This window comes from Pan troglodytes, chromosome 11 (genome assembly GCF_028858775.2).
Source record: "Pan troglodytes isolate AG18354 chromosome 11, NHGRI_mPanTro3-v2.0_pri, whole genome shotgun sequence".
Taxonomy (NCBI): Eukaryota; Metazoa; Chordata; class Mammalia; order Primates; family Hominidae; genus Pan; species Pan troglodytes.
Window position 1 is genome coordinate 78178119 of NC_072409.2, and position 14291 is coordinate 78192409.

Here is a 14291-nt window from a genome sequence, read left to right on the forward strand (position 1 = left end):
TCTCACCAGTTTTCCACCTTATTCAGGTGTGCATCCACTGCTACATGCTCCAACCAATTGCTGTTGAGACCCCAGAGACCCCAGCACCACGTGTGATTAGGAAGCACTTCCATCATTGAAGTGGAATAGAGTCTACTTGCTCACAGTAACTCCTGTTTCTATTCCTTTGCTCCTTCCTTAGCAACTTCAGGTCTTTCTTCAGTAAAATTTTTTGCTTTGTAAACCTATTTTTTTTCACCTCCTGTAACATGACATGCTGCCCTTCTACGACCTTTGACATACCAATCATCTCCATCTGAAATACTTCTATCCCTTTCCCAACCCTATCTTGACTAATTTATTTCATACTCATTTTTATTTTCATTTAGGTGCCACTTCCTCAGGGAATCCGTGAACACAGTGTCCATAACAGAGTCCTTCAAGACTTTATCTCAATTAACAAATATATTTTATGCATTATTTAGTAAGGCTATCTACTATCTAGTTGAACCATTAAGTCCCAGGCTCAATGAAAACAGTGCCATTAGCTGGTTTTGCTCAGCACGGTTACTCCTGCATTTGGAACATAGCAAGTGCTCAACAAATATACGCCGAATGAGAGAATGAATGAATGAACAACTGAGTAAACAACTAGCAACCGAGAGGCTTTGGTGGGGTAAGAATTACATTAACTATGTCACCTCATGGTGGAACTGTGCACATTTTTTCTTTTGATGGCGGACTTGTGTACTGACAAGACAAAGTTTTAAATAGATACGATTTTGGAAAGTTCCCTTTAAAGCAAAGCCATACAATAAATGTTTAATCAGCCAAGAAAAAGGCTGTAGTCTAGCCTGGGGACTTCACAAATGACCCAAATCATGAGAGCCACGTCTCTACAGTGTCTTAGTACTGTATCTTCCTTGAGCAAAGGAACGCACTTGCCCCATCATGGCAAGTTCAGGTACAGAGTGCAAGGAATCTACAGCTTTCCTACCCCGACACAGGTTTAGGTAGGAAAACGCGAGCCTAGGATGATGGGGAGAAAGCGGGCATTTATTCAAAATGTATTTACTGAGCACCTACTGTGTACCAGAAAGCCCTAGTTGTGGGCTGGCTCTGACAGGTCCGCTGTGTAGCTTCGGGCATTTCTCCTTCACAGAGCCCAAGTCCTGAAGGCGAGCAAGTGGGGCCCCGCCTGCCTGCCTCAAAAAGCTGGGCTGGGGGTTCCAAGGGCGAGAATGCGCTTCAGAAAGTGCCAGGAGGCACGAAGGCCAGCGGCCCCAAACGGCCTTGCTAACCTCGGCCCGGGCGGGGGGAGCGAGCCCAGGACGGCCGTCCGCTGGCAGCAGAGCCGGGCGGAGGCGGGCGCCCGCCCTCCGAGGGGCCGCGCTTACCCGTCGGGCGAGTACTCGAGGTTGAAGACGGCGCCGTGGGTGCGGGTGCTGAGGTACACCGAGTCCGCGGGGTGGATGGAACCGTAGAGGCTAGTCATGGTGCGAAAATTGTCCCGCGCCGGGTCCACGAACAGCCCGCGGCCCAGGCTGCGCTCTTTCAGCCACCCGAACAGCCTAGCGCCAGGGCCGCCCAGGCCCGCGCCGAGGCCGTGTCGGCCCCGGCTCTTGGCCCTGCAGTCTGGCCCGGGCCGCCGGCACGGAGGGGAGGGAGGTGACGGCTCTCCCGGGGCGGAGGCAGCTGAGGACTCCGGAGCTCCAGGCAGCCCTAGCTCTCCGGAGCGCGGGGCCGGGGACAGCGATGGGGCGCCGGGGCGGCGAGGGCTTCGGGCGGGTGGAGGGGGATGGGTCGCATCAGCCCCGGGATGTAGTGGCGAGGGCGGCCCGGTGGCTGCTGCCTGCCCCTCGTGGGGCGTCGGCTCCTCAGCCCCGGCTCCGGCCGATCCGTCCCCTCCAGGGCTATGGGGCCCAAAGGGAAACATGATCAACGCCCCCGCCCCCCGCTCCGGGCCACTGCCCCGCCGGCCGACACCTCAGTGCCCCTGTTCAGCTGCCACTTCCGGCGTGCAGCGGCCTAACCCCACCGGCTGGAAACCCGCGCCGCCCCTCGGCCACCGTCCGCCGGGGACCGGGAAAGCTGAGACACCGCCGGGCTTGGGGCGCCGCAGTCCCGGGAACGGAGGTAGGGAGCGAGTAGTTACCTGTGTGAGCGACTGAGCATCTGGGCACCTGATCTGGGTGGCAGAGTCGGTCTGTAGTTGTCAGTGACCGGTGGCCGCGTGCCTGGGGATGAGTGGCCTGACCAGTCAGTCCTGTGAGGCTGAGTATGTACTGGTGTCTCCACTTTACACTGGGATCAGCGAGGGATTAAGAATTAGTGCATTACGTGCAGGCCACACACAATAGGTGACATGCCACTCTTTTTTTTTTTTTTTTTTTTTTCCCGAGATGGAGTCTCGCGCTGTCGCCCAGGCTGGAGTGCAGTGGCGCGATCTCGGCTCACTGCAACCTCCGTCTCCCGGGTTCAAGCAATTCTCTGCCCCAGCCTCCCGAGCAGCTGGGATTACAGGCGCCCACCACCACGCCCGGCTAATTTTTTGTATTTTTTAGTAGAGATAGGGTTTCACCATCTTGGCCTGGCTGGTCCACCTGCCTCGGCCTCCCGAAGTGCTGGGATTACAGGCATGAGCCACCGCGCCTGGCCAGCATGCCCAACTCTTAAAGGCACAACAAGTTCAGGGTGACCACAGGCAGCTTCTTCCAAAACCTATTTGTCACAAGGCAAAGGAGAGACTGAGAGGAAACAGGTTTGGATGTGCTACCCAAGGAATGGCTGAGATAGCCAGTCTGTGTATCTGGGCTTAAATGAAAGATGGCAAATAGGTGATAGTTACTTTTCTGGGTCAACTTGACTGGGCTAACAGATGCCCAGATAGCCTGGAAAACCATTATTTCTGTGTGTGCCTGTGAGGGTGTTTCCAGGACAGATTAGCATTTGAATCAATAGAAGATCTGCCCTCACCATTGTGGACAGGCATCTTCCTATTCATTAAAGACTGAAAAGGAACAAAAAGGCAGAAGGGTGATTTAACTTTCTCTTAGGTTGGTACATCCATCTCCTGCCCTTAGACATCAAAACTCGGTTCTGCGGGCTTTGGACTTGGGGACTCATCGTCAGTTTTCAGGCCTTCAGTCTTGGACCGGGAGTTATACCATTAGCTCCTCTGATTCTCACACCTTCAGACTCAGACTGAATTACACCACCAGATTTCCTGGTTCTCCAGCTTGCAGACTGCAGATCATGGGACTCCTCTACAATGATATGAACCAATTCCCATACTAAATGTTCTCTTATATCTATATCTCCTATTGGTTCTACTTCTCTGGAGACCCCCTGGATGGGTCTAATCTACTGTAGCAGCCTACTTGCCTGGCATTCACACTCTTCATGTGTATGCCAGCAAGTATATTCTACTGAACCCATCCTAGAAGTCCTAGGCTGTCGAATTTTGTAGCTGTTACTTAGCTTTCCTTGCCTACTAGCCGAGGTAGGACAACTATTTGAGTAACCAGGCTATAGATTAGCCACTGGTCCAGGAGGCTGCCAGACCAAAAGTCTTTGCCCATACAGACTCATGCTCTTGGGAATTTGAATTGGGAAATCAGAAGTGAGGCAGTTGGCCATGATGGTTGGGATTGAAAAGTCATAAGGCAGAGTGAGGCCACTGGAGTCCTGAGCAAACCAAAGGAGTAAGAGAAATCATGAGAAAGCAGCAGCCATGAGAGAACAGACTTGAGATAGAGGGTGAGAAAGAAAGTTGATGGTAGGAGGAGATACAGATACATAAAAAGAGACAGACTCAGAACAGGTTAGACTTGTTCTTGGCAGAGTCCCCCTAGGGTCTTCCTGCAGAGTCCCTTGAGGTACCAGAATGATGGCTGCTCAATTTCAGTTTCAGTTTCCTGTGGGATGATCACTTGATTTCACAATACCTGAACCAGGACTTATGCACTGACAAAAAGAATCAAGGGCCAGACACAGTGGCTCACACCTGTAATCTCAGTGCTTTGGGAGGCCAAGGTAGGAGGATCTTTTTTTTTTTTCAGGGTCTCACTCTGTTGACCAGGATGGAGTACAGTAATACAGTCATGGCTCACTGCAGCCTCAACCTCCCAAGCTCAAGCAGGAGGAAGATCTTTTGAGGGTAAGGAGTTTGAGACCAGCCTGGGCAACATCATGAAACTCTGTCTCTCTATGAAAAATAACAAAATCATTCCGGTGTGGTGATGCATGCTTGTAGTCCTAGCTCCTCGGAAGGCTGAGCCAGGAGGATCCCTTGAGCCCAGGAGTTCAAGGTTACAGTGAGCTGTGATCACCCTGCACTTCAGCCTGTTGCACTTCAGCCTGAGCAACAGAGTGAGACCCCATCTCAAAAATTAAAAAAAAGAATTGGAATGACAACCAAGAAAACAAATGTGTCCTTTCAACCAGGGAGCCTTCTGTAGCCCAAAGAAAACAATGTACTCAAGGAGTAAAGTGATCCTATCATATAAGCTTATTGAAAAATAAAAAGCAAACATTCATATAATGTTTAGTATATGCCTAATATTATGCTGAGTAAAGTGATCCTATCATATAAGCTTATTGAAAAATAAAAAGCAAACGTTCATATAATGTTTAGTATACGCCTAATATTATGTTGAGTTAAGTGATCCTATCATACAAGCTTATTGAAAAATAATAAGCAAACATTCATATAATGTTTAGTATGTGCCTAATATTATGCTAAGCTGGTTCATATATATTAACTCAAAACTCAAGGTATGTTGGTACGATTATTATCCCCATTTTAGAGATGAGAAAACACAGACACAAAAAAGAAAAGTCAGCCTGAGAGTGGTAAAGCCAGGATTCAAATCCAGGCAATCTAGCTCCAGGTTCCATGCTCGTAACCAGGTGCTACACACACATTTGTAGATTGGCTTGGATCTATAGCTATCGCTGTACATACAAGCTCCTTGCCAAGGATGGCAACTCAATAGTATTTTTTAAAAACCTCCAAATCCAAGCCAATCTACAAATATCAGGTCTGGCTCCCCTTTTCTTCTGAACACTTTTAAATTCTGAACCTTTGAATAACTGTAATCCCATGAAAAAGAACAACTTCCATTTGTTGAGTAAGTGCTTCACCAGGCTTATTGGTAGGAGCTTTGCAAGCATTGTCTCTAAATTTCCCTTTACTGGGGGCAGCCATAACTTGGCAACTACGAGGAAATGCAAGCTCAGTATTGCCACAGCTACAGATTTTTCAAAAAATGCCACATGTGGAAGTTCAAAATGAGGCCTGCTGTGGGCTCAATGATGCCACAAGAAATAGGACATAGGATGATATACCTAACACAGCAAGGAGATGCCTTGTGTGGCCATCAGTAGATCTTTGAGAAAAGACAGAGTCACTCTGTTTTACAGGCATGAGCCACTGTGCCCAGCCTCATATTCTCTTTATTTAAGAAGATACCGGAGGTTATGGACCTCTAGCAAAATGGACAGGTAAAGCAAGAAAGTGGAATAAAAGTGATCTAAGTGGATCTAAGAAGGAGAGCAGTGCAGGAAGGTATAAAAGACAGGTGTACAAAAAGGGAGGGAAATATGACACATGCTACAACGTGTATGAACCTTGAGAATATTATGCCAAGTGAAATCAGCCAGTCACGAAAGGATATATATACTGTATGTTTCCACTTCTATGCAGTACCTAGAGTCGTCAAATTCACAGAAACAGAAAGAAGAATGGTGGATGCCAGGCACTACGGTGAGGTGGGGATGGGGAGGTATTGTTTCATGGGTACAGAATTTCAGTTTTGCAAGATGAGAAGAGTTCTGGAGATGGATGGTGGTGATGGCTGCACAACAGTATGAATACACTTAACACTGTGTATGTACTGAATGTACATGTAAAAATGGTTAAGATGATAAATTTTGTTATGCGTATTTTACCACAATTAACGAAAAGACAGCTGTGCAGCAGTCCTGAAGAGCAGCCCCCCCAAAGTGGGAGGAGCACAGAGTGGGAAGTCTCCAGAGGAAAAATGGAAATGGAATGTTGCAATCTATTAAGGCGAGGCAAAAGACTCCAATGCCAGAATAGTGGAAGAAATTAACAAAGTATATAGAATAACAAACAATGGACTGAAACGAAGCAATCACCAACTCCATGAAAAATAAAGGATTGCATAAAATGTACAATCTGTCAAGGCAGATAACAATATTTGCACTGGTAATATTGTAAAAAATGGCTTCTGATTTAACCAGAAATTGTGCTGTAACTATGCCGTGTGTTAGCAAAGCGTGGAGAGGGAGGGATGAAGAGTGTGGAAATAGGAAGAGCCAAAACCACATCTACCTTGTCAGGAAGTCAACACATTCTCTTAAAATTAAGAAATCAAGCAATATCAGTGTATTATATTTAAACATTGAGGTAAAATAGCAGAGAAAAGAGCTGTAGATGAAGGTGGTTGTCTTTTCGGATGGGAACTGGAGGGTGCAATGGGTAGGAATTTTTTCATCTTCTCAAACTGAAATTCGTATACTTAGGCATGAAGTCCCATTTCCACCCTCCAACCCCCACTCCCAAGCACCTGGCATCCCCTGCTCTTTTTCAGAAGCCTTGTAGACTCAAAATTACCTGCACTATTTAGGCGAAAACTAAAAGTGGATATTTTCTAAGGTGTAAGTCATGTTACTGTTTTTCCTCAGGTATACTGTTCTCAGCCTAGAGCAAAAGTAAACTTTTAAGTGGTCTCTGCAGGGATATCTGACATTAAATGTTCATAAAGCTGGAGAAATACCTAGCAAGTTTAAAAGTTAGTGGAGCTTTCCCTGGTACAGAAACTCCTTCACAGAATTCACACTATGCCTTTGATATACCGGTTTCTAGGTTCTCGGGATCTGAGTGTGTATGTGCATTTGCACAAATTTGGTAGTTTGAATCTGGTGTGTTTGATGCTATGACAAATTATGGACAGTGAGCTATGGAAACACAGATGAGGGACAGTTCAGCAGAGGGTCAGAAGATACTCCCTGGAGGAGCTGGTGATCAAGCCAGTTTTTAAGGAGAGGTTAAGCAGAGGGAGGGAGACTGGATTGTTAAGCAGGGTGCATACATGGCATGAAGAATGGCACAGATCAGGGCATGTTTGGGAAATTTACAAGGGATTTGGTGTTGCTCAAGAAATGGAAGTCAGGGAGAAGCAGGATGAGGTGGCAAGGTGAGCAGAGGAGAGGGTCACAGAGAGTCTTTTTTCCCTGTAGGTGATACGATGCTCTCAGAGGGCTTTCAGGCAGGAGAAAGGCATGGTCAAAGCTGTGTTTGTTATTTGTTTTGCAACAAGTTTTTCCATATATTTGCCCCATCAGGCTGAATTGTCATCAAGAAGACATCTATTTTGCCTGTCTCCATATTATGTTTTTAGTTATGAAAAATTTTCAAACAAAATTAGAGAGAAGAGTATTTAAAAAAATAACTATGTGCCCATCATCTAGATTCCATTATTAGGATTTTGCCACATTCAATTCATCTCTCTCTCTCTCTCCTTTTTCTGTGAAAATAATTCTTTATTGTGGTAAAATATATATAAACATAAAATTGACCATTTTAATCATTTTTAGATATACAGTTCAGTGATATTAGGTACATTCACATTGTTGTGCATCCATCACCACCATCCATATCCAGAACTTTTTCATCTTCCCAAACTGAAACTCTGTACCCGTGAAACAATGACTCTCACTGACCCGTCTCTCCAGCCTCTGGCAACTAAATATCAACTTTCTATCTCCATGGTTTGAAGGCATTTCATGTAAATGGAATAATACAATATGTGGCCTTTTACTTAGCGTAATATTTTCTAGATTAATTTTACATTGTAGCACATTTAGTCCCTTTTAGGTTTAAATAATATTCTATTGTATGATATACCATGCTTTGTTTATTCACTTATCAGTTGCTGGACATTTGCATTACTTATACTTTTGGCTATTATTAATCATTATGCTATGAACATTCATGTCTAAGTTTTTGTGTAAACATAAGCTTTCAATTTTCTTGGGTATATCCTAGAAGTAGAATTGTCTGCCTGCCTTTCTTTCTTTCTCCCTTCCCTTCCGTCCCCTCCCCTCTCTTCCCTCCTCCCTGCCCCCCTTCCATTCCCCTCTCTTCCCCTCCCTTCCCCTCCCGTCCCTTCTCTTTTCAGAGATGGGGTCTCTGTTACTCAGGCTGATCTCAAACTCTTGGGCTCAAATGATCATCCTGCCCAGGCTTCTACAGTGCTGGGATTACAGGCATAAGCCACCACACCCCTGGCTGGAATAGCTATGTTATATGGTAACTTTATGTTTAACTTTTTAAGAAGCTGCAAAACTGTTTTTCAGTTTTCAAAGTGGCTGTACCATTTTATAATTCTACCAGCAAGATGAGTGTTCTGAAATTTCTATATCCACAACACTGGTTATAATGTCTTTTTGATTGTAGCCATCCTAGTGGAGGTGAAGTGATATCTCATTGTGATTTAATTTGAATTTCCCAGATGACTAATGATACTGAGTATCTTTTCATATGCTTCTTGGTTGTTCATATATCTTCTTTGAATAAATGTCTGTTTGGATCCTTGGCCCACCTTTAAATTGGGTCATCTATCTTTTTATTATTGAGTAGTAAAGTTCTTTATATATTCTAGATACATGTCCCTTATCAGACATATAATTTTTAAATATTTTCTCCTATTCAGTGAGTTATCTGTTCTAATTTTGATAAAGTCAGATTTTTCAATTTTTTCCTGAATGTGCTTCTGGTGGTATAATATCTAAGAAACCACTGTCAAATCCAAGGTCACAAAGATTTGCCTCTGCATTTTCTTCTAAGAGTTTTATAATTTTAGTTCTGAGATTTAGGCCTTTCAATCATTTAATGTTTTTATATAGTTTAAGATAGGGATCCAACTTCATTCTTTTGCATGTGTATATCCAGTTGTGCTTACACCATGTATTGAAAACATTATTCTTTCCCCATTGAATTGTCTTGGCACCTGTGTAAAAAATCAGCTGATTGTAAGCATAAAGGGTTTAAAAAATATATTTTTTCCCATCTCTCAACTTTTAGCTGAAGATGAAGTTTTATTTCTGTATCTTAATTCTATTCCATTAATCTATATCTATCCTTATACCTATACAACATTGTCTTGATTACTGTAGCCTTGTAGTAAGTTTTGCAATCAGAAATATAAGTTATTTTGTTCTCACAAAAGAAGAACTTTGTTCTTCTTCAAGATTATTTTGGCTATTCTGAGTCTCTTGAATTTCCATACAAACTTTAGGAGCAATTTGTCATTTTTTGCAATGAAGGCAGTTGGGATTTTGAGAAAAATTGGATTGAATCTGTATTTCAATTTTGGGAATAGTGTTATCTTAGCAATATTTTTTTAAATTATTGTTATTTGTGGAGATATGGTCTCACTTTGTTGCCTAGGGTGGTCAGGAACTCCTGGGCTCAAGCAGTCATCCTCCCATGACCTCCTATTAATAATATTAAATCATCTGAACCATGAAAATGGGATGGGGTGCCTTTTCAATTATTTAGATCTTTGTTAATTTCCTTTAATAATATTTTGTAGTTTTCAGAGTTTAAGTTTGACATTTCTGACCGGGCACAATGGCTCATGCCTGCAATCCCAACACTTTGGGAGGCTGAATGTGAGGATTGCTTGAGCCCAGAAGTTCAAAATCAGGCTGAGCAACATAGTGAGACTCCCATCTCTACAAATTAAAAAAAAAAAAAAAAAGTTTGACATTTCTTTTGTTGAATTAATTCCCAAATATTTTCTTTTCTTTGATGCTATATAGTGGAATTATTTTTCAAGTTTTATTTTTGGGTTGTTCATTTCAAGGGTACAGAAATATAATTAATTTTTGTATATCCTGCAAACTTGCTGAACTTGTTAGTGTTAGCTCTAATGGTTGTGTGTGTGTGTGTGTTTGTGTGGGTGGGTGGGTGCCTTAGGATTTTCTATATACCAGATCACATCACGTGCAAATATAGATGGTTTTAATTTTTCCTTTCCTATCTAGATATCTTTTATTGCTTTTACTTACCAAATTACCCTGGACAGAACCCCCAGTATAATGTTGAATGGAAATGGCAAGAGCAGACTTCCTTGTCTTATTCCCGATCTTAAGTGCAAAGCTTTCAGTCTTTCACTATTAAGTGTTATCTGTGGGTTTTTCATAGATGCCTTTTATCAAATGGAGGAGGTTCTTTTCTAATCTTATTTATTGAGGTTTGGTTTTGTTTTTGTTTTTAAATCACGACAGGGTGTTAGACATTCTCGAATGCTTTTTCTGCATCTATTGAGATGGCATAATACATTAATTAATTTCAGATGTTAAAAGACCTTGCATACTTGGGATTAATTCCACTTGGTCACAGTATACAGTCCTTTCTATATGTTGCTGGATTCAGTTTGCTAGTGTTTTGTTGAAGATTTCTGTGTCTGTATTCATACAGGATATTGATTCATAAAGGAAAAGGATAGTTTCCTTTTCCTGTGATGTCTTTAGTTTTGATATCAGGGTAATACTAGCCTCATCAAATGAATTGGGATGTGTTCCCTCCTCTTCTGTTTTTTGTAAGAGTTTGTGATAACTGGTATTGATTCTTATTTAAATGTTTGGTATAATTCACCAGTGAAGCCATCTGGGAATGGGCAGACTCTACCTTATTGCTATTACTGATGAGTTTGATATTACCACCTGATATGGTTTGGCTGTGTCCCCACACAAATCTCATCTTGAATTGTAACTCCCACAATTCCCATGTGTCATGGGAGGAACCTGGTGGGAGGTGATTGAATTATGGGGTAGATCTTTCCTGTGCTGTTCTCAGAATAGTGAATAAGTCTCACAAGATTGGATGGTTTTAAAAATGGGAGTTTCCCTGCACAAGCTCTCTATTTGCCTGCTACCATCCATGACTTGCTCCTCCTTGCCTTCCGCCATGATTGTGAGGCCTCCGCTGCCATGTGGAACTGTAAGTCCATTAAACCTCTTTTTCTTCCCAGTCTTGGGTATGTCTTTATCAACAGCATGAAAATGGACTAATACACCACCTCATGAGACCTTGTGCCAGTTATCAATGTATTGTCTCTCAGGTCCAAATTCATCCTTCACTGACTGCTCTGAGAAAATGGATCTGAGCCTTAAATTTTTTTTCCTTTGTTCTCTTTCGTGATGATATGCTTTATAGGTAGAAGGCCCTGAAGAGGCATTTCAAGAGGAATGGGTTTTGCTTCCTGGTCCAATTGTGCTCACTGGCACACTTCTGCAGCACAGCAGCTTCTCCAGCATCTGTTCCTGCTTTGATTGGTGGCCAGAAACACTGAGCAGCCAGCAGTGTTCCTTAGCATCCTATTGGGCTGTTTTATAGCAGAGGCTTCCAGGAGACCCCTCCCCATGAATACATTTCCTCAGCAACCTAAAAGTGCCAGAAAATTCTAGAGGGTGGATTTATAGGAAGTTCCACTGGAAGATTCCCAATGACTTCTTGCCATTTAATGAGCCATAGCCACACTCTTCAAAAGGGTCTCAATCTGCCCTGGCTGGAGGCGAGAGGCTCCTCTTTGGGAACTCTGTCACAGCATTAGAGTAGCAGCTGTTCCTTATATCTGCTATTGCTATACTCTTTAAAGCTCTCTAGTTCTTATTAGCCAGTGCTTCATTATTCCAATACCCTGTTATAGCTAATAATTCCTCATATATTAAACTGTCTTTATTCAAATGAGCATGGTTTGTCTTCTGATTAGACTTTGATGAAGATATCTTAAGCTTTTCCATGGATCCATCTATGCCTGGACCTTGTATATAGAAGGAATTCAATGAATACAGTCCCTTAATAGCATCATGACACACAGTTTTCTTATGTAGTTGTCACAATTTCAGGCCCTTTCATCCTTACATTTATTGAGCAGTTATTGTCTGTGCTCAGGAATCTTGCTGTGTGGCAGGAGATAAGAGGAGAGAATCAGTAGCTAGAAGAATACAACAGCTAAAGTGGCCTTGGTGAATAGTCCAGAATGATAAAAAACTTAGATCACTAAAAAAAATTGCATGAGATGACACTGCAGAGATAAGGTAGAGTCAGATGATGACAGGCTTTGACTTCTATTGGGAAAGGCAGTTTGCTGTGGCCTTGAGCATCTCTGCATGTGCTTGCTAAGTATGCCAAACACAAGGCTTAACTTTCCCCTAATACTGAACCATTTCTAGCTAGTCACATCAGCATTTAACTAGGTTAAGATGACCACAGCATAACTACCATACAACAGCTCACTCCCTCAGGGAAGGAGGCTGGTTTGTTTGCCACTTGCTACAAAAGATGCTAGGCCCTTAGCCCTGGATCCCTCAGTCATGGTGCAAACCACTGCATGTGCAACCACTGTCCGGGCCCATTGCATTTACTCCATAGGACTTGAGGACAGGCCAACCAGTGCTACCATGCTGGTACTCCTACTGTATGCTGTGTTGAATAATAAATTTCTTCATCTGATCCACCAAATCTCATCTACATTGGTACCAATGGAGTTGTGGCTGGTGAACCTGCTTTCTTGCTTAGTCATCTCCGTTGGAGTCTTGTTATTTCTTGCTCTTCTCTAGGAGGTTGGGGCTCTTCTCTAACAAAGGGTGCCATGACACAGGCACACACACACACTACAAAATGAAAATAAACATGAACTAGAAAGATGTTTCCTTATTTGAGAAATGCAGATAAATGGCAAAGCTGTTGGAAACCAGAAAACCATGTAATTTTGAGTATTTAAAATCAATCCTGTATTGTGATACACTAAGACCAAACTTGAATGTTATTCCACATAAGAATCTAGCCAACAGAATGTAGTTCAGATTTGGGAAATGATGGTGAGGAAACTATATTTTATGGAATTGCTAATACATTTAAAACAGTAGTTGGTAAGAAAAAAGTGTGTTCTGGGCCAGGTGTGGTGGCTCACGCCTGTAATCCCAGTACTTTGGGAGGCCAAGATGGGCGGATTACCTGAGGTCAGGAGTTTGAGACCAGCCTGGCTAATGTGGCGAAACCCCGTCTCTACTAAAAATACAAAAATTAGCCGGGAGTGGTGATGTGTGCCTGTAGTCCCAACTACTTGGGGGGCTGAGGCAGGAGAATTGCTTGAACCTGGGAGGCGGAGGTTGCAGTGAGCCAAGATCAAGTCACTGCACTCCAGCCTGGGCAACAGACCAAGACTCCGTCTCAAAAAAAAAAAAAAAGTGTTCTTTTACTTTTTACAATAAATCCTGTTTGAGAAGTTATGATCCTTGTGTAAAAATATCTGTAGCAAGTAGTCTGTCATTTGTGCAGTGATAACTGTGGGCATTGATGTTTTTAGATTAAATCCTGTATTTGAATAAAGATGTTAACAATACTTTCATGGACTTTTATGGTTAATTTCAGTATGTAAATTAGCATGTAGTTCATTTATAATTTTAGAAACTAGTAAAGTAAAAAATATTAAAGATTCACTCAAATTATTACTTCCTTTGTAACACCTATCCTGACCCCTGCCTTCCTTCCATGTAGAGATAACTGTTTCATCCTCTGTACCCTCAGGGCTGACACTCTATTCAGGTTGTTGCATTCACCTTAACACTTGCTATCTTCATGTGGAGAGAGTGAACTCCCCCAAGGGCAGGGACCAGGACTCAGCCGCCTCCCCAGCTCAATTCCTGGCTGAAAGCAAATGCTCAACTAGTGTTGGTTAAAAGGAACAAATGCCCAACCTCACCAGTCGGTAAAGAAAAGCAACCGTGAGATGCCACGTTTCTAACTTCTAAACTAGCAAAGATTAGTTATGAAGAGGAAGTTCTGGGAGGAGTCCAGAAAGCTACACTCTGGTCCAACCTTTCCAAAGGTCAATTTGGCAATTTCCCCAAATGTCATACTAATGTTGTGTAACCCCAAATTCAGGCTCATGTACCTGATTCAGAGCTGAAGCCAAACGCTAAGACACAGGTGCTTGGAGATAGAGAAAGGTTTGTTCAATTGGGCCAAAGCAAGAAGGCGGAAGAGCAAGATCTCTCAAATGTTGCTTAACAAAGAGATGACAGCAGGCGTTTTTATGGGGTAGGGTGTGAGGGAGGGTTTCTGGGAACAGAGGGGAAAAGTCTGTGCCTCTACAGTCTCAGATAAAACTTTGAGCAACCAGACTTATGGGTGTCAGCAGCTGGTCAAAAAGTCCTTAATGGCATTCATTCCTTCTGCAAAATATTTTCATGACCCTGAAGTTATCTCTCCT

The 14291-nt window shown here is 43.0% G+C and overlaps 1 protein-coding gene and 1 long non-coding RNA gene across 11 annotated transcripts in view; one reads left to right on the forward strand and one right to left on the reverse strand.

Annotated features, from left to right (window-relative positions):
- Positions 1–2022, reverse strand: part of DCAF10 (DDB1 and CUL4 associated factor 10) — a 60867-nt gene extending 58845 nt beyond the window's left edge. For 4 of the 10 annotated variants that reach the window (XM_054658052.2, XM_009456647.5, XM_054658051.2 and 1 more), the window contains exon 1: positions 1377–2015. In XM_054658052.2, coding sequence (XP_054514027.1) covers positions 1377–1915 — 539 coding nt within the window. In that variant the 5' untranslated portion in view covers positions 1916–2015. Of the gene's footprint in view, positions 1–1376 lie in introns of all 10 variants that reach the window. The other 6 variants (XM_009456648.5, XM_001170070.7, XM_063788551.1 and 3 more) reach the window with 5 other exon arrangements.
- A 13-nt stretch (positions 2023–2035) lies between these two features.
- Positions 2036–13414, forward strand: LOC134807738 (uncharacterized). The gene is made up of 3 exons (XR_010148931.1): positions 2036–2115; positions 4041–4138; positions 11231–13414. It is a non-coding gene; the product is annotated as an uncharacterized LOC134807738 (long non-coding RNA).
- The last annotated feature ends 877 nt before the right edge of the window (positions 13415–14291 follow it).